This window comes from Peromyscus eremicus, chromosome 6, assembly GCF_949786415.1.
Source record: "Peromyscus eremicus chromosome 6, PerEre_H2_v1, whole genome shotgun sequence".
NCBI classification, from domain to species: Eukaryota; Metazoa; Chordata; class Mammalia; order Rodentia; family Cricetidae; genus Peromyscus; species Peromyscus eremicus.
Window position 1 is genome coordinate 41,003,031 of NC_081421.1, and position 27,542 is coordinate 41,030,572.

At 40.8% G+C, this 27,542-nt stretch overlaps 1 protein-coding gene across 2 annotated transcripts; it reads right to left on the reverse strand.

Annotated features, from left to right (window-relative positions):
• Positions 1 to 492: 492 nt before the first annotated feature.
• Ssr3 (signal sequence receptor subunit 3) lies at positions 493 to 13,168 on the reverse strand. Of its 2 annotated transcripts, none has more exons than XM_059265428.1 (5): positions 12,949 to 13,168; positions 11,790 to 11,916; positions 6,680 to 6,778; positions 2,059 to 2,190; positions 493 to 1,088 (listed from the first exon to the last, which is right to left on the reverse strand). In XM_059265428.1, exons 1-5 carry the CDS (start codon positions 13,079 to 13,081, stop codon positions 1,022 to 1,024), a joined length of 558 nt encoding a protein of 185 aa, XP_059121411.1. In that variant the 5' UTR covers positions 13,082 to 13,168; the 3' UTR covers positions 493 to 1,021. The 2 variants fall into 2 exon arrangements, with proteins under 2 accessions (XP_059121411.1, XP_059121412.1); XM_059265429.1 differs by lacking the exon at positions 12,949 to 13,168 and adding an exon at positions 12,597 to 12,717.
• Between the last annotated feature and the right edge of the window lie 14,374 nt (positions 13,169 to 27,542).

Below are 27,542 nucleotides of genomic sequence, written 5' to 3' on the forward strand. Positions count from 1 at the left end.
CACACAGAATCTGCACACATGGGGTGGGGGGTGGGGCATGACGTGAGGCTGCTCTTTGCTAACCCTCCAGACAAATGTGATTAGCATTTGTTCACAAATGACAAGAACCCTGGGCAAAAGGGGACAAATTTATTCAAGCCCTCATAGAAAAATGCTGACAACCCTTTCAAACCACTGTAAATTCCTTGGAGAGTTCACTGAATTCCAGGGCTAAGTTCACAAAACATTCTTCTGGTCTCTCATGTGTCAATAATCAGGAAAGAAGTGTTTTCTCACTTAATATTCTGCCTGTGGTGCTGAGAGCCTGGTCACAGAAAACAATGATTCCAGTGACTTCACACATCAAACCAATATGGCAGGGTCAAGCTGACCCTCCCTGGCCGCCCAAGGCCAAAGCCATACAGCCGAACAGCGTGTGCTTTAGTTTCACAGGCCAACACTCATAGGCTGGGGACTATTTTTAGGTTACTACCTTGGCTGCCTTTCTTTAAAAAAAAAAAAAAAAAAAAAGTTGCAAGTTTCTCTCCCTCAAAGTGAAGAGGCCATGTTTTTGAGTTATTATAAATTACAAAGTCAGAGACTTCTGTTTAATCCCTTGGGAAGAGGAATCACTGAGATTTACAGTCAAAAGTTGTAATATTGTACTTGGAACACAGAGAACCAGTTATTAACTTCTTCCTCCTATTATAAATAATAACAGCTCAGTCCAGGTTACCATGACCTCTGACAGATGTAGGAAACAAGTTATTTTCTCCTCTTGTGATTAGAGAACATTGCAAGACTTCTTGCCTTTTAATAAATGTCCTAGTACTCTGAGTTTCCCTTTCAATTCAATTTAATTTCAACAATCTGTCAAAAGAGCCAATAAACAAACACTAAATTACACTCTATTGCATTTTTAAACCCTCCAACTCCAGACTATAAAAACATCTTGTGTGTCTCCCAACCTGGCCACCCTGATACTTTTCCATATAGCACAGGCCACACATAGATACAAAGGCAGGGGGCCAAGCTACACAGTCTACTTGGAGCCAGTAGAGAGCAGGGCGATGAGTCCAGAGGAAGCACTTATGGACAAAATGTAGTTCCTGCAAGAATATGTTAAGGAAAAAGTGAGATCCCAAAATTAGTTTTTCAACAATCAAAGAGCTTTTCCTTATTGACACAAGTATGTGCATGTAATTTCACTGTCTATAAACGAAATTTACAATATGGAAGGCTATAAAACATGACAAAATACCCACAAGCAATGTGTTTCAATATTAAAAAAGACATTTGAGTCAAACCTAGAAGAAATAACAATCACGAAAAACACATCTTAGTTCCACTTAAACCCTCACAAAAAGAGCTAGTCTGAGCACATCAGACACAAAACAGTAAAGGGGAAAATTCTCATGTCAGAGTCCTGCTACAGTTGGCCTATAAGGCAAGGAGGTTCGGGAAGTTCATGGCTATTTACAACCTCTTTAAGCAAACCATTCTGGGGCCATTCTGGCAAGACCTACCAGTATTCCCAAAAGACGTGAGGTGGAAGGTGTCTGATGTTTTATTACACCATAACCTCTGATTGTTAAAAGTCTGGCTGCATCTTCCTGGATAACACCTTTAATAAAAAAATTCCTTTAATAAAAGACAAATGACTGTTGGCCAAAGCTCATTTTAAAAGCATCTTGAACACTATGAATATATAAAATGTACCTACCATTTGCAACTACCCTGGCCATCCACCTAACCCCAAAGCCAGCAGATGTGCGAAATGAAACTGGTGAAGATAGGACATTGACTGATTTTGACTCCTTTTAGACAGGTAAGTGGACGAAGTCATACATACAATATAAGACTGCTTTATAACACTTGCCACTTACCATGAAACTAACTTATAGACTTAAAAAACACTAAATCAAGCCAGAAACTTTTAAGTTCTAAGTTCATAGACACCTGCCTAAAGTTAGTACTATTTAACTGACTCTGAGAAGTTTTTGTTTTCACTAATACACCAGATGGCTTAAAAATAAAACAAGCTACTGTTTATAGCTTCTGAAAACTTTTAAAAGATACACCGTGGGGTTGAAGTTCTTCAGTATAAAGAAGGAAGCAACAATGACCAAAACCAGGAACAGAGTGTTGTTATAGAAGATGGAAAATGTTGTGGCTTCATAATCGGCAACTTCATTCTTCTTCCACAAGATTCTACAGATACAAAAACAGGTCAAACAAGTTTATAAATGTGACCAAAAACTTTAAATACCAAATGATTCTCATTTATTACAAGACAAACTTTTCCTTGTGTTCAAGGCTGAGATGCATTTGCAGTATTAAATTTAGAGCACATTATCTCCTTTTTTCCACTGAATTCTGTTTTCCTTGTGGATGCTAAATACCAGTTGCTGGATGTGTTACCATTTCCCCAAACAGCCAAGGCTGCAGTAGAAGGGAATGACATTAATTACAAATGGCATGATTTTATAAGCACCCAAAATAGGTGTCTTTGCTTAAGAGTCCCAGGAAAGAAGTACGCCGCCTGAGGCTTGTGAACCAGCCACACACGTCCCAGGATTGCTATGGATGTGGCCTAACCCATTTACAGATGATGTCGTATCCTTGGTTAGGTCTGCACTCAAAACTTAGTCTCAGTGGTTGGTATGGCTCGGGCTTCTTTGGCTTTAGTCCTCTAGCTGCACTCTAGCCTAAGGTTCTCTAACCTATGGGCTTCAGCCTTTAGCTTCACAACTTAAAGAGGTACTGCCAAGAAAAAAGCTAGCCACGATCTTACCAGGTTTATCTTCAGCTGTCTTTATTAAATTCGAAGAAGGGATTTACATGATTTTTAGGACGATGTTTTTAACTTCTATAAAATTCTTACTTTTAAATCTGTTTCAATTGATCCCATATTTATCTGCCTTTTATCCCTCCAAATTGACCAAGAGGATGTTTCAGAATGCTTTTGATTAGAGCAGATTTTATTCCACTTGGCTAATTAACTTTGCAAAGTAATTTTTTAAAGAGTAGACTGTGATCCATTGGTGGGGTATGAAATGAAGTAAGTTGTTCAACTGCCTAGGAAAATTAACCGAGTGGGTTGAGACTTGCTTTTCTTCTTTAATGTAACAGGAAAAAAAAATATTGAGAATCCATCACACACAGCATGGTAATTACTGTTTTCTGAAATATTTGTATATATGTACAAATTATGAGAATCCATCACACACAGCATGGTAATTACTGTTTCCTGAAATATTTGTATATATGTACAAATTATTATACTTGGTTAAAGGTGAAATGCTGCTTCACTGTGGAGTCATCAGAAAGATTAAAAACTGAAACTCTAGATGCTTTGTCCTCCTTGGATGAAACAGTGCCCTCTCACCCACCACCACAGAGACTACTAACCAACATTTCTACTTACGTGTGCTCTAGTCCAATTCAAGAAGCTTGGCTGTAAGAGCTAAAATGAGGGATCATCACTCATCTTCACCATAAGAAATCTATAGTCTCTAATAATACTTATGCTCTATGTCCTTGATTTTTACAAACACTACAACTTAATAAACTTACTCTACTTTGGGAAAGAGGAAGAACATTACATTAAAGAATAGCCAACAATTAAAAACATTCTGTTTCAAAGAAGAGTAAATGTAAATCTAAACTGGAGGAAATATTTTACCACTCTTACACTGCTCCAAGGAAATCAAGCACAGTAAGGCACCCAGGCCCAATGCACTGAATGCTGAAAAATACTCAGAATCAACACAGCTATTTTTAACTCTGGCATAAGACTCAGTGAGCTATGGCATGCTTTTACTCTGCTGATTAAATCATCCTAGTGACATCTGAGAACGTCTCCCTAACTCTCTTCCTGCCATGACCTGAAACAGAATCACCTCCAAAACAACTAAGATCCAAGTCTGACCATCCAATCCAAGATGCTACCCTAGCTCCCATGTTACACCAGAGTATTCAAGTCAGGACCATCCAAATGTCTTCAAAACACTTCCGGTCCACCACATACTGGTTATTTTGAAATAATTTAAAAAATTATTTGAAATAATTTAAAATCATTTAAAAGAATGATTCACTGGTAGAATCATTCTTCAGGGACAGCTTACTAAAAAAAGGCAAGAAGGAAAGACCAAACAGCAACTGTTACAAGCAGATAATACAGAGAAAGAGCTTCAGGAAATTGGGAAGTAACAGTCACACCTCCAACACCTGCTCAATCTCTAACTGGCCACTGCTTATTTCCATCCAGGGCGAGGGGCTTGACAGATACACACCTAAAAGCTATAAATGGAGCCTGGAGAGAGACACAAAATGTTGTACCTTTTCTTACACCAAATCTCTTGCAAGCAGCTTATCCTCTAACAGCAACTAACCGAATCTTAATGAGTCTCTGATCTGTTATCCAGATCAATTGAGTCTCGACCTGGGTAACAGCATTTCTGTGACAGAAATACTAAGAGCACTAATTTCTACTGGTGACAAGAGCAATCTCAAAATCTGCACTTTACACATCCACCTGACACAACTTTGAATAGCTAAGTCAACACATGGCAAAGAGTTTCACTCTCAGTTCCCATTCTGACTCACTGCTAATGACTACCTGAACTAGGCACTGAGAAAGATTCTGAGACGTCCCAGGATCAAAAACCAACACACATAGCAGCCCAGGCAAGTCTGCAGTTGCAAGTGAGACCTGTTTGCCATTTCCAATTGACCACCTCCAAAACCTTTACCACTGTGTCAATTACTCTGAAATTTGGGTAACTATGACATATACCCCAGTTTAGCAAATACTGACCTATACAATTCAACAACAAGGGTTTTATGGTTACTGATTCTCTAACTTTTATTTCTACCAAAATTATTCAACCAAAGAGCTCTGCAGTCAAACCTGACAGCTCCCTACAAAGGGCCTTCACTGCCATGATTTTAATATCATATCCTCAGTTTTATCAAGTATCCACAGAAGATAGTCATTTTCTTCAGGTTTGGTGTCTTTCTAAACCCCTGCAGAAGCTCTGTTCATTAAGCTACTTGGTGTTCTTTAAATCAGGATCCACTTGATAAAGTCCTTCATGGGCTAGTGCCAGCAAGACTTTTCTCAGGGCTTGCATGCCATGCCGCTTCCATCAGTGAGAAAAGAGCATGACCTCCTGAACACTTGGGAACTCAAAAGTAAGCACAATGCTCAAATGCTGGACCAAATTCCAAAGTCATCATTTAAACACCTTTTCTTCCCGTTAAACAGTTTTCGATCTTATAAAATTATATTACTCTGCGAGGCCCACACCAAGTCTTTCTGGGGGAAAGTGCAGTCAAGTCTTGTCCCACAAAGCACCTTGCTAAAGCTTAAGATCCATGGAAACAACCACGCTAAGCAACAATGACTTTCTGGTAACTCTTATGCACCAGTTTACTTGACCACTTTGGGGCTTAGGTACTTCATACTAGTGGACTGTTTAAGAAGTCTTCTAAGTGCAGCTGGCCAGGAGGAAAAAAAGTGGGGGTTAACAAACATACCAGCACAAACTCAGGCAACAGAGGACAAATGCAGTCCTTTCTTTCCCCAGTCACTGCATTCAGTATCCATACATGCCAGGGACACCCCTGGGGAGTTTGGGGTCATAACTACTAAAAATGTTAATATAATACCCTGTAACACTACAGACTTGGAAGGGTTAACTGGCATACAAGGGCACAGAAGGAAGCTCTGTTGCTTCCTAAATTCCGGTGCAACAGTTACTAGTTAAGCTCCCAAGTTAGCCAGCCTCTATTACCAGGGATCTATGTATCGACAGCCAAGTTACTCTAAGCTTTCTGGACCTTACTTTCCTTGGGCATAAAACGGAGTCTGTTACTTGTATGTATGTGTTTTCAGAGCTGACCATTTGGTAGTGGATAACCAGTTGGTGTGCTCTTCCCTGGAGGAGACTAATTCTCCCCCTCTCAGCATTCTTAATTGCCTGTAGTTCTTTGTGCAGGGCTGAGACCTCATGAGCTTTCCCCTTCCACATCCTCGTCTATCGGTGTCTTCCTCTTCCTTGTTTAGGTCACATTTAGGCATCTAAGCTGATGACGTTTCATGGCTGTAACTTCTCTGACATTTTTAGTAGACCAGAATCTCATAGCAAATTTCCTGTTCCTCTGGTTCTTACACTCTTTCTCTGCCCTCTTCAGGAGTGACTCCCGAGGCGTAAATGCAGGAATCATGTTGCAGATGTACACCTAACCCGTTAGAACACATCAGCTATATAGAGCTAGCTCAGAGAAAAGGCTCCAGTAGTAACAAAACTCAAAAACAATCAGCTATTCCTATCACTGTGGCTACTACTTATACAATTCCAACGTCTATCATCTTTAATGAGAAGTCTAACACTTTAAACAAGGAGCCAAGCGGGTGGAGAGACAGATGAAAGAGTGCTTGAGAGCAAATATGATGACCAGTCAGACCCCACAGCCATGTGGAAGTTGGGCACAGTCCCGCGCATCCTGGAACCCCAGCTCCAAGGAGACAAGACGTTCACTAGGGCTTGTGAACCCTTGTGGGTTGTTCCTGGTTCAGCAAGAGAAAGAATACAGTGGAGAGTGATGGAGGAAATACCTAACACCATCTTCTGGCCTCTAAATGCATATGTGTACACGTACACACACACACACACACACACACACAGAGTCTAACCTTTCATCTTTCTCCTTCCGAGACATCTTTCTATTATCAGCTTCAGAAAGTTTTCGGGTCACTTCTTTGGAAACAGCATCCTCCCTTTTCTGTGCTACTCTGAAAGAAAACACAAAAAGAAAAAGGTTTCCACGTGCTCTAGAAATGAATGTCAGTCTTGCAAAACACTCTGAACTCATATTTTATATTGGCAACTAAATGACACTTTACATTTCAAGAAAGTCAACTGGACACAAAGTTCCAAATTTATTACATTGTACAAGCCTAAGAGAAGTTCAAGAAACTCTCAAGATATGGTTTCTTAGTCATGGGATTTGATTTCTGCCTGTATTTAATATGGGTATAAAAGCCAAATGAAATGCTACTAGCACAACTCTCTAGGAATCATTGTGATTACATTTTATTTCCTAAAGTTCACAGGGGATGTTTTATTACTGATGTGATCCAATTCCAAGCAGACTACAGAACAGATATCTTGATTTAATACATGAAGGAAAATAACTATAGTATCTGAAAGCTATGCTTATAACTCCATTCCAAAGGATAATTTTATTTAAAAGAAGTAATAGAGTATGGTCAGAGCCCACTGCTTTGAGTTAACACTGAGTCAGACAGAAGAGTTTGATCAAGAAGTCAGATCAGAATCTCCAGATCTTAGTTGGGGGGATGTGGGGGTTGCTACAGCTGGACATGATAGCAAATGCCTGTAATCCCAGTGCTTGGGAAGTGGAAGCACAAGGTTCAGGAGTTCAAGGCCAGCCTCAGCTACATGGTATCTTGTCTCAAAAAAGTATACAGATCAAGCCCGGCAGTGGTGGTGCATGCCTTTAATCCCAGCACTTGGGAGGTGGAGGCAGGCGGATCTCAGTGAGTTTGAGGCCAGCCTGGTCTACAAAGGACCAGGCACCAAAACAACACAGAGAAACCCTGTCTCAGAAAACAAAACAAAACAAAACAAAACAAAACAAAACAAAGGATACAGATCAAAACAATAACAAAAATCTACAGATGAATTTTATCAGGTAGGGTTATTAGTAAAGTGGTATATTTAAATAATAAAATATAAAGAGCCACCCATAGACTAAGACACTTATAGCCAACATAGTGCATTTTTCACAGAATGAGAGCTACAGTTAGCCCTACAGAAGAGAAAGTAGGAATGACAACACACAAACTTCCACAGAGTACCTAGCAGCCCAACAGTGCTCCCACTATGAAAGTATTCAACATGGCGTCTCAACAGAATAGAGCAGAGACAGAAGCCTGTTCACTGTGTTCAAGGCCTCAGATTTACATTAGCACACTATATTAGTTCTGGTCAGTAGACCAAAGAAAACTGGAGAAATTGGGATGGACTCCAAGAGAACACCCAAGATCATTCACTCAACAAGAGCCTCTAGAATCTAGAGTCTAGATGCAAGGTGAGCACAGACTATAGCTGACTTTCCCATGCCTCCATCTCTAGCTTTCACTCAAGAGCAAAGTTAGAACTAACACTGATAAAAAGTAAACTTCAACTAATATATGTTTTTAAAGGGCCGTGCTTACTTTCTAACTTTATAATCCCAAATTGGCAACCCAAGGGAGGTAAAGCTAAGAAAAATAGATGAGTTAAGGGGTCGGATGTTTAGAATCCTCCAGGGTACATTTTTATTCCAAAGATCCAAGCTCATATGACTTTATTATATATTAAAAAAAAAAAAAAATCACCCCTTTGGGTGTTTCTTTCATTCCTGAGAAGCTGGGTTCTTGAGGGAGAGACTCCTCTCTCAGCCAGCCTCTCTAGCAAACAAAGAACTATTTCCAGAACTTAACTTCAGGCCCTTTTTCTCTATAGAAAGCCTCCAAAGAGATGGGAGTGGACAAAAGGTCCATAGCTGAACATCAAAACACACATTCACATACTCTTAGGGTCAGGACTCAAAAACGTAAGTCTTCAAAAGAATTACTTACCCATAAGCTCCTCTAAGGACTATATGGAGAACAAATCTACCTGAAAGACCCCAACCAGATAACCAACTTCTCTTCTAGTAGTCTATTATTTACCAACTAGAGACTCAACCACCACCAGGTTCACTCAAAAAAAGAGGTCCTCTCCAGTATCAGATGTCTTAAGTCTGCTGGAGAATAAATCTCACTCAGTCAGTTTCTAACAAGACAAGCCACTCCAGGGGCCCAGGACACTATCAACTGAGATAGCTCATGGGAACTATTTTTTGTGATCCTATTTCACCTCCCCAGCTTCTTTGTTACTGTTAAATTCCTTATCTTACTCCTCTGGAGTCAAAACTATACAGGAAAAACATACAGCCCAAGACAGCACACTTAAGAGTAGCAGAGCAGACACTGGACTCCAGACTTGTTGGCTCTGGAGCGATCTTCTGTCACCACAGGCTACAGGCACTCACGCTCTCACTGCGTCTGTAAGCCTCATGCAGCGTGGAAACCTACGCTGCTTTACTTTAGGACTACTGTGGGGAGGGGCAGGCAGAGGCCAGAGGACAGCTCGTGGGACTTGTTCTCTCATCCATTGTGGGTTCTGGGAAACAAATTCGGGTCATTGGCTTGCATGTTAAGTTCTTTTACCCACTGAGCCGTCTCACCGGCCCTAAATCTATAGTTTCTGTGTCAGTTACGATACTTACTACCTCAAAACTACGACTAAAGGAAATTCTACTTAGGAGTATACTGAAATTTTACTAACCTAAACTGTATCAATAACCGTTCTAAGAGATACGAAGTAAAAGACATAGCAGTTGCCCTCAAGAAGCCTAGAGTAGGACTCTGGTAAAAAGAACAATTTGATCCCAAAGAAGTACATAAACAGTTAGTGGTATTCAAAATTAGTAACAAATCTCAACACCAAAGGAACTGAGCTACAAGGGATTATAAAGGACAGTCATGCAAGATTCTATTTCTGATGGATTCTATATTCATAGACATCCATGTCCCATAAGAACGCAGTCTGGAGAGAAGAGGATGAAATGAACTGAATCTTAAAATGGCAGGTGACAAAGAGGCTGTCAGACAGAAGGATGACAGAGATGAGCCGATCAGGCTGCTGGTCCAGCAGAACTGCAATCATGAAGCCAAGCCTTTGCGTGCTCAGAAAGACAGCAGCTGCTCAGGCCACTGCTGGCCCATCTCTTAAATAAAACCCTGTTAACTAAGATCGTAATATACTATTAATTCCTTGTCAACTGAAAGAGCCTACCAGGAAGACAACAAAACAAATGATCAAAATCAGGTAGGATTCTCTGGAAAGGTTTTCTGAGTCTTGAAATAACAGACATTTAGGAACAGAAAACGGGGATCCTGAATGGAAATGGGCACAAGACACAATTAAAGGCTGACAAGAAGGCTAAGCCTAACTCTGAAGGGTGAGGCTTCAGAGGGAGGAAGCGGATGACTCCGATTCTAAGAAGCTGAAAGGATTTTTGGTGTTACTGAATTAGAAAAAAAAAAGACCATGATGTGTTAAAAATAGTTAAAAAAAAATTAAAATGACAGATAAAGAGGAATGTATCACTTCTCAGTCTTCACTAAGATATGTGATCTTTTAAAAATTATTATTACTATTACTATTATTATTTTGCCTGCACATATGTCTGGGCACCAGACATGCCTGGTGCCCACAGAGGCCAGAAGGCATCAGAATCCCTAGAACTGGAGTTACAGACAGTTGTGAGCCACCACGTGAATGCTGGAAATTGAAACTGAGTCCTCTGGAAAAGCAGCCAATACATTTAACCACTGAGCATCTCTCCAGTCCCTCATATGTATGTGTAATTTTATCCCATAAAATACGGATGAGGTAAAGAAAAAGTATCATCAAATAGCTTTATACAGTCCCTGTCGGAGTAGGCCCTATGTTTTTGTTTCAGAGACCACATGGAGACTGCTGTATCAGTCCAAACAAAAAATTTCTAATCAAGTGTGGATACTATGGGAAATTTTCTTTAAAAAGATTAAATACACAGCATGTTTAAGCTGAGAATCTCTACTGCCTTTAAAAAATTACTTTAGAAGCTGGAGAGATGGCTCAGCAACTAAGAGCACATATTGCTCTTGCAGAGGACCTGATTCAGTTCCCAGCACCCATGTCAGGTGGCTCAGAACTATGTGTAATTCAAGCTCCAGGGGATCTAACACTCTTTTCTGGCCCCCGCAGGCAAGGGTGCACTTGTGCATACAAACATACAAACACACACACACACACACACTTCAAAATAAAAATTTAAAAAAAAATTACTTAAAAAAAAAGCCAAATCCAAAAGGCGCTATTGAATAAACCAGAGAATATCCTGCTACCCCAAAAGTGTATATGAAACTCTAGAGAACATCTTTTCAAATTAAATATTAATTCATACTCTGCTTCCCAAGAGGACCACAGCACTCTGAAATAATAAATTACAACTAGTGTGGTTGTTCATGCCTATAATCCCAACACCATTCACAAGATCAGCCTGGGCTACATAATCCCTAGCTCAAATAAACAAATAAATATTGCAATCATTCCTAAGGCTACACTCTCCTGTTTACTCTTGAGGAAAGCCGAGTATCACGTGCTTATTACATAAAAATTTACTGAGGTAAAACTTGGGTTTTCTTCTCCAAAAGCTATTAAAATAATTTGTCTTATAATATCTATGATCTAGAAATCCAAGAAATATTGTTACCTTCTACAGTGAATACACTTACGAGACAAAAAAAAAAAAATGTAAATGGCATTGAAAATGTCAGAGAATCTTCTTTTTTAAAGTTGCTTCCAAAATTAGTAAATAGAGAGCCCAGAACAATTTCTAGAAAGAACTCCATTGAGTTTCTTCTAATATTAATTTATTTGGTAGATTTGCTTTTCTGATGAAACCAGCGATTACAAACTAGTGCTTAAATATTTCAGTTCCACTCCCGACATCTATTTCCACCAAAGTGTGAGATGGCTCAAGGGGTTATCAATTCCCCAGGTATCAATATGCCTTCTTCCCAAAATAGAGACACACACACATTTCAAACTGATGCTATGTTGTAACTGTAAAGCATCTTTAAGAAGACACTCTACCATAAAATATGCAGTCTATTCACAGGGACTCTTGAAAAATGTACTTACTTGTGCTTGAGGACAAATTTTACATTCTTGTATGCAAAGGCTACCAAGTAAGTGCTCACTAACGTCATCACACTGTAGAGAACAGCAGACTGGATGAGATCCATATGCCATATGCGCCAGTACAACCCTGAGTTCAGACAAAAGGAAGAGAGGGACACAAACGGGAACAAACATTACCACCCCATGACACAAGCCTGCCAGATCAATTACAGCTAAACCAGGGAAAAGAGTTAGTAAATCCCACCCAAACTGGGGAACTTCACTACAAGTGAGATATCCAATAAACATGGTTAGTCTCAGTTTCAGGGCTTTCCCAGTCCATGAAGTTGGGTTGTGGGGGTATGACTGTCTAGAGATTTCTTCTAACTTGAGAAAAAAATGGAAATTAAAAAAAAAAAAAGCCACAAATAAGAATTCAAATTTCATTCACGGGGTACTAGTATACTATTTGATATAAAATGCCTACTACAGGCCATTTTTATCCAATGCTGTCCCACAACACTGGTTTACTTGCTGACGTGGCTGCTCTCCGAAATCAAAGCAATGCTTTGTCCGGCCAGTGAAAACAGGGGGCTCTCCACCACATTCGCTGCACGCTGAGTTTTTTACAAGGGCCTAAATAATAAAATACGTTTGGATGTGACTGGCCTGCAACAGTGTGGCAGTGTGGGCCAGGAGACAGAAACTCGGAAGACCTGAGCTCGAAAACCACCTTGGCCTGCCTGGTCTGCAGTTTCCCATTCAAACGCTAAGTCTAGAGTTGCTCTCGCAGGGTTATTAAAACCCTAAACAAGGCTGATCGCTGACCTCTGACTTCTGGCCCTGGCCTAACTTCTGTCATTCTGCAAATCCAAAGGATGCTCAGGGGCGAGGGGAGGTTCGCCACCGGGTCACGCTGCTAATTCAGTGCAGGACATGGGTGGGTCTCTCATCAGGTTCATTGAACACCTCGTAGTGTCAAACAACAGTTGTGAGGACAGGTGGCGACACGTGTGTACCAATCAGAGAATCCGGGCCAGGACCCGCGCCCGGTTCAAACGCACGCCACGCATGACTTCCCGGGGACGCCGCCCCCGACCCTCGACCGCCCGCCTCCCCGCGGCCTCTGGCCTCCCCACGGCGCCCGCCACGTCCCCGCCGCCGCCCGCCCGCAGCTCACAGATGGGGATGGCAGACACGATGAACGCGTTCCCGAAGAACAGCGCCGACGACTTGGCCGACAGGTTGCGGCTGAAATCCTGAAGGAGCAGGTCCTCCTCGGACTGCTGCTTGGAGCCGCCTTTGGGAGCCATGGCGGAGCTGAAAGTCGGAGGCCCGGAGCAGGAAAACCGAGAGAGCCCGGAAAGCCGCGTGTCCGTCCGAGCCGCGTATCCGCCCGCGACCCGTCAGCGCAACGCGGAGGCGGGACTCCGCGGGGCACGCTGAGTCGGGATTGGCCACCCTGCCGCCGCTGCACAAGCCTCGAGGTGCGATTGGGCATGCAAACAAGACTTCCGCGTTTCTTAAGGCACGTGACGCGACAGCGCCGCAAGGAATGGAGGGATTTGTAGTTTAGTGTATGTATTTGGCACTCAAGGTAACTCAAGCTAGCTGGTCTCGGATTTGCTTGCCACATTCTCCAAAGAGCTTGGATAGCTGACTTGAACCACCACACAAGCAGTACTCTGTTTTAACTAACGAGCTTTACTGGTACTTCATTTCATATGGGTACTTGTTAATTCTTGTTTTTAAATGTATTACATTGATTGATTGGATGATTGGTTAATTGATTGATTATTTGATTGATTGATTCATTGATTGATTAGAGGGCCGTGACACAATGTAAGTGTAGAAGACAACATGAGCAAGTCAGTTCTCTCCTTCCACTTTCTGGGTCCCAGAGATTGAACCAAATTGTCAGGTTTGCACCTTTACCCTCTGAGCCATCTCCACGGCTTGAGGTATACTTTTAATTTTCCTACTTTATTATTATTATTATTTTAATTAACAAAACCACTTAGCCCTTGACAGACTCTCTCATTTCAGCCTTCAGAAACTCGGAAGTAAAGAGCTCTTGTCAGCACGGTTGGTTTTTACGGTGCTCTTACCCTGCGAGGAACCATCACGAAACACGACAGAATCTACTAACAAGAGTTTTGTTAACATAAGGGAGAGGGACAGATATGCACAGGCCTGTGGAAAGATACATGTGTGAAGGGGGCTGGGAATCATGGCACCCGCTTATAAAGGCTGGGCCGTGCCTGCACACACAGGCCCATGTGGCTATTCCACACTTGTGTGTAGATCACATGGTTGGGTAAAGCCACAGGGTCCTGGGTCACACAAGACGTTTGACCTGGAAATGACTGGGCAGAAATGAGTAGGTGTCCCACAGGGTCATGGGTCACGCAGGACGTTTTGACCCAGAAATGAGTAGGCGGAAGTGAGTAGGTCACACAGGGCATGCGCGACCATGCCCAACGGTGGGGGCGTATTGGGAATTTATATCAGGCACAGGACATGCATTCAGTAATTTGGTGAACACGTGCACATATGGTTAACACTGAACATTGGAGGAGGAAGTTATGTCTAACAATTGTACACATCCATTATTCCATTATCATGTAGCACAGGTTGACCTCAAACTCATTGTGTAATGGAAGATGATCTTGAACTTCTGATCCTTTTGCCTCCAGGAGCTTCCTTGTCCAATGTGCCTGGTTTTATAGCAGGTCCTGGGAACTGAACTCAGGGCGTCTTGCATGTTAAACAAGCACTCTATCAGGTGAGCTATATCCCTAGCCCCTTGTCACACACTTAGAATCCTTGAACATGCACATCATGGTGCCCATTGCAGACAGAGAGCCTGGAGGTGAGAGACAGGCCCTAGTCTCCTGGGCACGAGCTCTATTCACCCAAAAAATAATAGGCCTTTGGAAGTCACCATAATCATGAATTCTTCATGATGAAGGAATGATCTTCAAATGATGATACTATTCAAGGCCTGTCTCATGATTTTAAAGATTTCTACTATTATGTTTCTTCTTCTTTCACCTTAAGCCTTTTTAGAGTACCATGGCTTCTAACAATATTCTAAATCAAACTGGAGGCAACCTTTGGCAAGACTCCTCTGAAGCTCAGAAAGACTGTGTTAACACAGATGTTATTTTACCTGACCAGCTAATCACTTTTTCTTTAAAAAAGACATACACAACCACATCACTTCCCAGCGAATGCTTCTCTTTACTACACAGCTGCAAACATTCCCTGGGCAAATTTCCCTCCACCTCCAGCTTCCCTCTCAGCAGAGTGCATATACCTTTTTCCCTTTGCTTTGTCCAAAAGGCAGCTGACCTGCCGAGCCATGATCCTCCGGAGCTTTTCGTCTTCAGTCCTTTTTGAAGGCTGTTTTCTACACAGGTTCCACAATGAGTTTTTCCAGAAATGCAAGTCCATCTGTTATCAACAGTGAGTATCCTTCACTTCACCACAAGAGAAGAAAAATAAAAATGGACCATCTAGCATATTTTCAAGCAAATACACGTTTCCGAATCTCTGGTTCTCTTCCTGCTGCTGCATGGCTCCTCCCCCAAGTTACATGGTAGGGATAGAAAAAGAAACTTTGCTACATTCTTCATTCCTGGATTTAAGTGCTTTAGTAAACCATGCCTATTTTATTCCTGTGCAGGGGCTAAAAGGCTAGGTTTTGATAACCATTTCTTTGTTCCTTTCTCCATCTCTAACCACCTCATGAACATAAAATCTCTAACTGTGTTTCCTTCTGGCTCTAAGGCAAGGATATAAAAAGAGCATGAAAGATGAAAGTCAGAAAACCATAAGATCAAGAGACAAATCATCCAAATAGTTTTTAAAAGAAGAAAATCAGAAACAATAATGATGAGGCTAAAAAGAATTATACCTGAGAAAGGCAATGATTAAAATAGAAAAGGCTTGGCATGATATAAATGAAAATGTTTGAAAATTGGGGCTAAAAAGGTGGTGCAAAATCTGTTAGAAGTATTTGCTGCTCTTCCAGAGGACCTGAATTTGGTTCCCAGCACCCATTTGCATGGCTGACAACTGCCTATAACTCCAACCCTAAGGGGATCTGATGCCTCTCTCCTCCAGGAGCACATATACACATGTGCATATAAACACCCCCACATGCTATTAAAAATAATAAAAAACATTTGAAAAAACATTGCAAGTTAAACTGATTTAAAAGGACTTAGCTGAAAAAAATTAACATGCTGTGAAACTGAAAAGAATAGATATAAAGGTCCAGGATGTAGCTCAGTGGTAGGGTTCTTGCCTACCATGCAAAGAGCCTTGGATTTGGTGCCTAACAATGGGAGGAAACAAACACATCTGCATACAAAAAAATGTAAAATATAGGGTGTTTCATGATTATGGATCAGTAGGATTAATATAGAAAAATTGCCATCATACCAAAGCAATCAACAGATTTAATGCAATCATCATCAAATTCCAACACGGATCTTGAAAGGACAATTTTCAGATTCATATGAAAAAAATCAACCAGGATAGCTAAAACAGTCCTAAATAATCGAAGAACTGCAGGAGGTACCACTATCCCCAACCTCAAATTGTACTACAGAGTTATAGCAATAAAAACAGCATGGAACTGGCATAAAAAACAGACATGTTAATAAATGGAATTGAACTGAAGAGCCAGACATAAATCTACACACCTATGGACACCTGATTTTTTTTTTATATATAAAGAATCCAGAAATACATGCTGAGGGAAAAAAGGCAGCATCTTCAACAAATGGTGCTGGTCAAACTGATGGCTGCATGTAGAAGAATCCAAATAGGTCCATACTTATCACCTGCACAAAACTCAACTCAAAATGGATCAAGAACCTCACCATAAAACCAAATACACTGAGCCCGACAGAAGAGAAAATAGGGACTAGCTGAACTCATTGACCCTGGAAAAGACTTTCTGAACAGGACATCATTAGCACAGGCACTAAGATCAACAATAAATAGGACCTCAGAAACTGAGAAGCTTCTGCATGGCAAAAGACACCATCATTCAAAGTGACAGCCTACAGTGTGGCAAAGATTTTGCCAACTACACACCTGATAGAAGGCTAATATCCAAAATATATATAAAAAAAAAACTCATGAAACTAGATATCAAGAAAGCAAAAAACTCAATTAAAATGGGGTACAGATATAAATAGAGAATTCTCAAAAGAGTAAACTCCAATGGCTGAGAAACAAAGAAATGTACAATATTCTTAGGCATCAGGGAAATGTAAATCAAAACTATTTTGAGATTCCATCTTACATCTGTCAGAATGGCCAACATCAATAAAACAAGTGACAGCTCATGCTAGCGAGGATGTAGACTAAGACAGACCACTCATTTATTTCTGGTGGGAGTGCGAACTTGTACAGCCACTATGGAAATCAGTGTGGTGGTTCAAATCAGGAAGATGGGATTAATCTACCTCAAGATCCAACTATACCACTCTAGGGCATATACTCTACTACAGAGACACTTGCTCAACCATGTACATTGCTGCCCTATTCATAATAGCGAGAAATTAGAAACAACCTAGATGTCCTTCAACAGATGAATGGATAAAGAAATGTTACATTTATACAATGGAGTATTACTCAGAAGCTGAATGAAATCATGAAATTCACAAGTTAATAGATGGAACTAGAAAAAAAAAAATCACCCAGATCCAGAAAAACAAATACGTATGTATTTGCTTATATGTGGATATTAGTTGTTAAGTAGCAAGCTATAATTCTTAGAATCACAGAGGTTAGATATAGAGGGACAAGAGGGGGACAGATAGATCTCTCTTGAAAAGGGAATAGAATAGTTAAAGATGGTTGAGGAGGTTGGGCCCACTCCTTGAGACAGAACCCATACCTGGCAAACCATACTTGGGTGACCAAGAACCTGAAACTAGATAGCTCAGGGACCTATGGTAAAACCAAATACTACTATTCTACTAAAAGAACATCACAATAAAATGACTCCTGATGACATTCTGCTATATTCATTGATAAGTGCCTTGTTCAGCCATCATCAAAGAGGCTTCCTCCTGAAGCAAATGGGAACAAATATAGAGACCCACAGCTAGACAATATGCTGAGAACACAAGACCTCAGAACACTCAGTCGTAAGTAGGATGTCTTCATCAAATCCTTCCCCTTGGAGTTCAAGGAACCCTGCAGAAGAAGAGGCAGAAACAGTGTAAGTGTCAGGGGAAATGGAGAACAACAAGGAAACAAGGCCCTCAAAATCAACAGGGTCAACACACATGTGAATCATGGAGACTGAGGCAGCATGCATGGGGCCTGCCTAGGTCTGCACCAGATGGGGTCCTACAGCTGAAAGAAGTGGACACATGCCACCATCCCTCGCCCAGAATCTACCTCCAACTGATAACCACTTAAAAATGAAAATTTCGTTTTCTCCAAGGAAGTCTCACTGGGGAAACAAACTACTCTTAAGGGTAGGCTGCTTGCCCAGCAGCAGATGACCAACAGAACAGTACCTCAACAGCATCTTTGGAGGTTCCTTGTCTCCTAATGTCACGACAGGGCTTTTTTTTTTTTTTAACTTTATCTTTTCTTTTTTTTTTTTGAATATTTTTTCTCTTTTTACCCCACAGGTTCTTTGGTTGTATATTATGGTTTCCAGTTTAATGTTTTATGGGATTCCTAAGCTTGTGAACGAATGGGTCTTTGTGTCTCTATCTGTTTCTTGTGCCTTTTCTTGGGCTCTTTTTCTTCTGTTGGTTTGTTTTGTTCAAATCTGATGAGTTAGTTTTTCTTTTATCTTATTATTATTCTCCCTTAGAAGCTTGTTTGTTTTCTTATAAGAGACAGAAAGGGAGTGGATCTGGAGGGGAGGGGAGGTGGGGAGGAACTCGGAGGAGTAGAGGAAGTGAAACTATAAAAGGAAAAACTGTAGGGGGTTAATTTTTTCAGGTATAAATTAGAGAAATGTAATAGGCATTTGATGCTTACAGCCGAGAACGCTTTTGATGGTAAAAATGAAGGTGAGAGGTGATACTGTGAAGGGGCCCCAAAATAGCTTGACCACACAGCAGCCATGACAGGCTTAGGGGCCTAGACACAGCTACTGTGACAGGCTTACTGGCAGGCAACACCCAGATCCAGGAAAAGTCTTAAGCTGATACCACCCAGGGATCTACCCAGGGGTGAGGAAGTACCTGACATCCCAAACATTTCAACCCTTAGATAAGGTGACCAGATGTCCTTGAGTCTAGCACACACCTATTTTTGTTTTACAGATACCCCTAGACAATTGTCAGCCAATCAGTGTCCTGGACCCTGGAAATCCCTTCACCCCAACCTCTGCTATGATAAAAAGTCTGCCCCGCCTGAGTTCAGGGCTCTCTGCTCTCAGCGTTGTGTCAGACAGACAGAGGGACCAAGCTCTGGAGTTTGAAATAAAGGCTCTTTGCTTTTACATGCGGGATTCGGTCTCTATGGTGGTCTTTTGGGGGTCCCCGCAATCTGGTCATAACAATACCAGCTGCACAGGAGAGCTAGAGTGATGCTCTGGTACCTGAATTGCATTTTTCTTTTTAAATCATCATGATCTAAGGACTTGGCCATATATTCATGATACAATGGACAAATAGGACAAGAGATATGCCCACAGAAGAGGCCAACGGATTCCGTCCAGGAAAGGTCTGACACAGACTTTATTTCAAGGTAACTCCTCTGTATGAAGGAACCAAATGGACTTGATGCTGTGCCAGCCTGGCTCTAATATCTGGATCTCAGGTTTTATATTTCCCTTGGATCCCTTTAAAATTATCAGACTGGTGAAAATTTTTAAGCAATAATACTTGCTACTCTTGCAAATAGGGACAGTAGATTTCTCTCCCCCATTACTGATAAATGCATGTAAGAAAGTCTGTCACGTTAGTAATAAATACATTTTTGCTAAGGCAGAAATACTGCAAGTTTCCTAGCCAGTAGAGAAATCAAGCACTGTTTTTTTCACTGAGTTTTGTAAAGAATAACAAATGAATTATCCAGGGCTACACTGGGGAGGGGTATGGTGATATTTTATTTGTGCTGAAATGTGGTTTTATTTGTATGTTAATAAATAAAGTTGCCTGGGGATCAGAGCTAAGAGCAAGCCATTAAGCAGAAGTCTGGTAGTGGTAGCATGCGCCCTTAATCTGATCACATGGCAGGCAGAGTCTCTGTGTGTTTAAGGACACATGCCTTTAATCCCAGTACCAACCATAGAGACCTAGAGGTCTGTATAGACAGGCAGTGACAGGCAGTGATGAGGAAGTCATGTGGTTGGGTTTAGAACCAATGAGAAGGCAGAACAGAAAGGCAATAAAAGGACAGGACACAGGAAGAAGGTCTCTCTCTCTCAGGGGAAGGACAAAAGCGAGTGGTAAGTTAAGGTGGTCTTAGCTCTTGGCTACTGTTCTGATCTCTGGGCTTTTAACTCTTTATTTGGCTCTGTGTTTCTTATTTAATAAGACCATTTAGAATTACATCTACAAAGGGGGAAAATGTTCTTCTGCTTTAAAGACCATCTGAAATGTAAATATCATTATGGAATATTTTTTGAAAGGAAATGGGATACTTACATTCATTTTTAATGTTTTCACTTATCACCTGGGAAATTATTTACTTAGCCAAATTACCTTTTTCAAGCACTGATGTATGATTAATCCATTTGTTAATATATTCATTCAGCAAATATTAATTGAGAAGCTACAGTATAAAAGGTACTGCAAGTAAGCAAAATCCGTAATTATAATGATTATGATGACCAACCTCTACTGAGTTCTTGTTATACATCTAACTCTATGCTAGCTCTTTCACAAAAATGGTCTAATGTTACCTTTGCAGCAGCCCTGTGAAGTAAGTATGTGTTGTTATCTGCATTCACCAGATGAAGAAAGTGAGCATAGATAACTCACCTAAGATCCCACAGCTAGCAACTGGCAGACCGAGTTACAAACCCAGGAAACCCAACTCCAGTGTGCATATTGATAACTACAGATGAATTCTGGCATCTTTTATATCAGTGGGATCTCTAATTCCAGATACCACCTGCCCCCAGGAGCCCAGTTTTGAGCCAGCAGCCCCAGACAGTTTCTCGTACCCTAATTACCATGCAGAGTCAAAGTCACACTGTGACTCTGAATGTTCATCTTCATACAGGGAGACTTGTGCCCAGCCGTTAGGCAAACAGGTGAGCAGGCTGGGCTCTTCCACGCTAGATTCTCTGTCTCAGTAAATTTGTAAATAATACCCCAGAAAGAGACAGTTCAGGGAGAAACACAGAAGTAGGGAAGCAAAATGAGAAGAAGGGTAAAATAAAAACTGTCACTCCCCAGCAATCATAAATGGAAGGCGGGATTCTCAACCCCCAGGGCTTCCTCGTTTCTCTCTGTAGGCCTAAGAGAGACCCCTGTCACTTGCAATGAATCAAACCACTCATCTCAAAAGTGAAAACAAATTGTATTGGAAAAGCATCAGCATGAATAACATAAACAGGTTTCACATATAAATGGCTACATAGATGACTACTGTGCTCAGCACAGTTTTTCGATTTATATGTTGCCTCCCTGAAAATAAGGTAACATGATCAAATACCTACAAGATCCAAATGCATAACCTCAGGGAGGTGATCATAGACTATGAAACAGTGATGTAGTCAGTACAACTAAAAAGCTTGCCCTTCCAAACAGCATTCAAAGTGAGGTACACAGACTAAAAGCATAAACCAATAGAATAAGTAGGAAATCCTTTGTAGGCCAGATGTCACAGGTTTCAGAGTTACTTCTACCTCATGAAACTCTAAGACTGAAGGAGACTTTAGAAAGGTAGAGGGGAAAAATCTAAGACATAATGAGAAAGCTAAGCACAACAGAAAGAAACATGTCTTTTTCATGGATAATGCATGCTAGGAAATGTTAGTTTTTGTCTTTATCAGGCCCCATCCTCTTACCATTCACTACTCAATACACAGAGGTGGTGGTTGTTGTTGTTTTGTTAAAACAAGGTCTGAAGACTTCTAAACTGCTCAATTTACTGTGGAATTGATTTTTTAAACTTAACAAGGCACTGAAGCATTTGAAGGGCAAGCGTTTGTCTCCGAGCTTGAAGCCTGTACGTTCCAGATAAACACTGTTTTCCTTTTTAGGAAGTATTGATGTAACCTGAGTGGTATGGAAACCTCATCTGGAATCATCAGAAAATCCTGTTTCCTTTCTGCCTAAGGATATTTATAAAGTCCCCTTCTTCTTTAAGAAAATGATACAGATCAACAGAAAACGTATTATCTTAATAAGCACTGACTAAGGCTATCATACTTAAACTCTCAAAACTCCCCCTGGAGTCTTCTGACTGTGAGGCTTATCACACATGCATCATTCATGCAGCACTGTGGGGCACAATAAAAATTAAGAAGATTTATACCGGAAATCAATTTTCTTTTGTTACACATTTAACCCAAGCACTATGGCAACAAAATGTAAGATAAAGTAGGTCATGGGCTTCAACTGGAATGGCTTCAATAACACAAAAGCCAGTTATAATTTGCCATGTACCTTTTAGGAGTCTAATTTTAAAGCTCTACTCAGCCACTACATCTAAGAACAACCCACTGAATAAAAATCCTAAGACTAAGTTCCCTAACGAGATTTATTTAACGTCAGTGCCTAGTTCACTTGGCGTACTGATTCACTTACAGTGTCCCAAATCCATAGTCACCAATAGGGAATTTCAGATAAAGGAACAGTATACAGAGTGTTACCATCTTGGAAGGACAGTGCACTGTTTGCAAAGCACTCTGGGAAGTTTGGGGAGAGTGAACCCAACTGGGCATCCTAAATGATGAGGTAACTGGAGATTATGCTTCTGCCCATAGGTTCTACAGACCCTCAGTGTTTCTAAGGAACCAAGCTGGACACCTAGCCAATGGCCTGAGATATTTGTACCCAGGAGATAAATAGCACTAAATGTTAATCTCATGCACACTATCTCCTGATACCATCTTCCTTGGCCTCTGAGGAAGATGAGTTCCTTCCTCTGTCTTACTAACCTATATGGTTTTTTTTTTTTTAACAACTCTAGCCACCCCCTGTGGGACCTTTCTGTACTATATATACTGTTTTCATTATCTCTTCCATACTTAGGGCTTGCAGATCTTTAGAATCAGAAAGAATTGTCTGTTTAGCCTACCACTGATAACTGTGTGGTCTTGGGCAAACTGAGCCTCATTCTCATACAGGGTTCCAGAGGTTGATGGAAGCATGAAATGAAGCCCTTTGCAAAGGTTTCACTGGTCCTAACCAAGCAAAACAAAGTCCTGGTATATATTACTATGGTCTGGTAACAGCTTAAGCCTTTCAGTAAGATTGCTTCAATTCAAACTTCACTTAAAGCATTTCTTAGTTACATGAACCTGTAGAAGTTATTTCAACCAAGACTCCATTTTGCCAATCTATTTGAGAGGAAAAGGCTGTACCCATTTCATGGCAAATTGGGAAAGATTAAGTAGAAAAGTGTATGTAGCAGCTGGCAAGACATATGGTTACATTCAAAATATGTTATGTAAATACTTCTCCTTTGCCTCATTTCCAGGCTTAGCCCCTCCCTTTCTAAGAAATTCTTCCATAATTATTTATATATAGACATGTGAGTGTGTGCATGCATGAGAGAGAGAAAGAGAGACTAAACTGGGAGATAAAAGGGGAAAAATTTCACTGGAGAGAGACAGATCTAGTGCATGTTTAAAAGCCTTCCGTTTCTTCCCAGCATGAGTGGTTCCATCCACTACAACCTTCTCCATCCACTTGAACCTTCGGTAAAGACAAGGGGATTTCAGGTTCCACTCAGAAGAAAATGGGACCGTGTCCACTCTACAGCAAAGAGACAGGAGTGGGGGGAGGGGAGCTGCCACCTATTCTCCATTAAAGTCACATTTTGTTACCATGATGGTTAACTTTACATGTTAATTTGCTTGAGCTGAGGGGTGTCCTAATAGCTAGGAGAATTTTATTTTTTGGTATGTCTCTGTGGATGATTCTGGGAGACACCCATATTACGATCCGTAGGTTGAATAAAAAAGTTCACAGGTCAATGCAGGTGGCTATCATCCAATCTGCTGAAGGCCCAAATAGGACAAAAAGGCTGAGGAAGGGCAAATGCATTATCTTTTGGGGAGCTGGAACATCCATCTCTTGCAACCTTTGGACATTGGCACCCCGTGTTGTCAAGCCTTTGGACTTGGACTAAAGCTACACCACCAGCTTTCCTGGGCAACCAGCTGGGAGACAGTAGACCATGGGACTGCTTAGCGTCGGTGATGATAGTACGAAGTCTGCAATTAATTCATCCGTATGTGTGTGTATCCTGTTGGTTCTGTTTCTCTGGAGACTCAAGTACAACTACAAAAGAACCCTGATTCTGAATGCTAGAAAACACACATTAAAGGGAAAAAAAAGCCATGATCGCAACCCAGGTGACTTCTATTAACACTCTAAAATAACTCCTTTAGTCGTTCCCATACATCTAGATGTGTGTACATAGCTAGTATTAAATGTAGTTGTGATTACCTTTCCAATAGTTCCAATGTGAGCATTTTTCAATGTCACTAAAAATGCTTCTAAAACACTATTTTCGATGACTACAAAATTATCTTTTAGATAAATGCATCATAATTTATGTATTTACCTTAATAACTCTTATTACTTTCTAATCATGAAATAATTATGTCCATTTATAAAATTAGAAGCCATAATACATAAACCATCCATAATCTTATAATTCAGATATAACTGCTGTGATGTTTTGATATATTTTCTTCTGGTATTTTTTTATGATTAGCTATTATATGCTGAAAATAATTGAGGTCATATATTATAAGTGCTTTCCCATGTCTGTCATTTAAAATGCTTTTGAAATATAGTTCTCAGTGCCTATAAAATATGAAATTAAATATGTCTAATATAATGCCTTTACTGATAAGGAGGAGAGAAATGTCTATCCTGGAAGGACCGAAACTCTCCAGAGTCCAGACTTGCTTAGCATATGAAAGCCATGTGATTCTCCCCAGTGGACCACAGAAACCAAGAAAAGGTAAGTGTTTGGGGTCAGAGTTTTTTCAGTAACAAAAGACAGAAGCCCTTACAAGGAGCTTAAGAAAGAAAAAACAAAAGAAAAGAAAAATGACATAGAAATAAGAAGGAATGGAGAGTGGAAGAAAAAAAAAGAGAAAAGGAGAAATATTAGCTTAGGTAAGTTAAAGGAAGCTCCATCGCTGATGAGTCCAGGGGCACAGGAAGAATCTGCAGGACTTCATGTTGGACTTCTGCCTCGTGATGATGCCAGCATCTTTCTCCTAGTATGAGTAACAGTAAGAACATATTCCTGTAAGGAAGCTGGTCACGTGGCTGTGCAGTTTATATGATCCTTGTAGTTCCTGATTCCAGATGTGAACCTGGTAGTTTGTCTGGAGACTCTTGAACGAAAGAACCAAGGAAGATCCTGGAAGCCCAAGCTAACCCAATCACCTTGGTCAGAAAGACAGAATATCTGTTTGGCAAAGCTGCTTGTGGCAGCCAGACCTGGCTGGGTGTCGATTTGCTACACTGCCTTGCAGGATAGGAGTGAGGTTCCTAAAGAAGGGAGAAACAGCAGCAAAGCCACACCCAAACAGAGAAGAGGTCAAAGGTTATATCCCTGCAGGCACTAGGATCCTGAGAAGGAAAGAGGAGTGATCCCCTGGTGGAGCAACCAGGTAGGCTGGCCCTCAGTAGGAATCGTCCTGTGAACACACCTTAATGTATTTCACCATCCCCCACTGTGAACTATGGAGGTTGCTGCTAGCTGCCTCACTCACTAGTGCCTCCTCTTACATCAGTTCTTTTTCATTTATTTTACAATAATATCCCTTCATTTCTGATTGTGAAATAAACATAGATTCAAGATAACACCAAAGACAGTAAACGAATCACTGTATTACTGCTACCCAGTGGTGACCGAATGGGCGTGTGCATGTACATATTTGCACATATATATACACACTTGTATGTATATTTACACAAAGTTAACAAAGCACTTCAGAGTTTTAATTTGTGATTTTTAAGATTAAAACAGAAGCATTTTATCACTAAATATTGCTGTTTGTCTTAATCAGCGTTCTATTGCTATGAAGAGACACTATGACCAAGGCAACTCTTATTTAAAAAAAAAGTATTTGGGGCTTGGTTACCATTTCAGAGGTTAGTCCATTATCATCATGGCGGGAAGCATGCAGCACTCAGGCAGAAGTGGATCTGAATGCTAACACATGGTGCTGGAGAAGAAGCTGAGAGTTCTACATCTGGATCTGCAGGCAGCAGGAAGAGAGAGACACTGGGCCTGGCTTGGGCTTTTGAAAACCTCAGAGCCCACCACCAGTGACACACTTCCTCCAATAAGGCCACACCTCCTAATCCTTTCAAATAGTGCCACTCTCTGATGACCAAGTATTCAAATTATGAGCCTATGGTAGCCATCTTATTCAAACTACCACACTATCCAAATACTGAGATGTTTAATATGTTATTTTCTACTTTAATCAATTCAGAAAGAAAATAGTGGGACACTAAGAATTAACTTGAATGTAAAAGGCTATATCCCAAGAAGTTCTTTGGCCTGAAAATTAGAATAGGCACTTGACTTAGTTTTTGTTATCTTGGGATGAAAGGGGGAAAGACATGTGAGATCAGTCTTAGGTAACTAGACTTAGGATACAGGAGGTTTTAGGATACTAGGCTCAGGGAAAATAAAGGAATCCCAAACCTAAAAGATGCCACAACAGCTTCCCCAAAGGGATGGAAGCAGTGAGGAAAACTTGGTAGGAATGCTAGGAAATCAACAAGCGCAAATGCTCCATGCTCTAAGGTAAGACCTCAAAAAGAGTAGAAAGGAGATAACAAAAGTGTACTGTACTCCTCAGATAAGTCTTTCTGCCTCTTCTTACCCTGTTCTTGCTCCATGAACCTGGAACATAGACCAGACATGATCCCTTGGGCCAGCCTCACAAGCCACATAAGCTTGAGCACTTTGTCCCCAATAAAGGAGTTAGGAACACTGTTGGAGGAGAGAAAACAGTAATCAACCCCGCCCCCACTTTTGGGGGGCTCTGTCAGTCTAATCACTGAAGTCCTGTGTCCCAGAAAATAGCTCAGGTCCTTGCAAAACTGTCACCTGGTTACCTTCCTCACCACCCTGGAGGGGACCTGTGAAAAATTCAAACACTCAAGAACTCATGGATTAACTTGGATATACATACTTTTTATAACTTCAAAATATGCAGAATGGAACCAGAAGGGACGAGAAGATTGAACGAGACCAAATGTGGCAAGTGTGGGAGCTCAGTCCATACATGTGTCTGTAAACATGTCACAGTAACCCAGAGAAGGGAGATCCTGCCATGTTTTTAGGAAGTAAATATGGTAAAAACATAAGGTGTTTCTATGCACTAAAGTATGTGGGATGGTGTTCTCTTTATTTATAGATGTACATTTTTACATCAACAAGGTGTTTTGTTTTCTTTTTAGATTTGGAATACAACTATACACAAGGGATTTCACTCATTAATTTGCAGTCACTCCCCAACAAAACCCAGTGCCCCCTGGGTCTTGAATTTTCAACTTTGAATCCTCCAAATGACAAATGACCCACCATGAAGGTTGTATGCCTTGTGCTCTTTTACTTTGATGT

Excerpts from the sequence above, each read along its gene's own strand:
- Ssr3 (XM_059265428.1), bottom strand. The coding sequence starts at position 13,081 with ATGGCTCCCAAAGGCGGCTCCAAGCAGCAGTCCGAGGAGGACCTGCTC. Across the intron at positions 6,779-11,789 it reads AAATTTGTCCTCAAGCACAA|AGTAGCACAGAAAAGGGAGG; the intron begins GTAAGTACATTT and ends GTTTTCTTTCAG. Across the intron at positions 1,089-2,058 it reads AAGAACTTCAACCCCACGGT|GAACTACATTTTGTCCATAA; the intron begins GTATCTTTTAAA and ends ATATTCTTGCAG.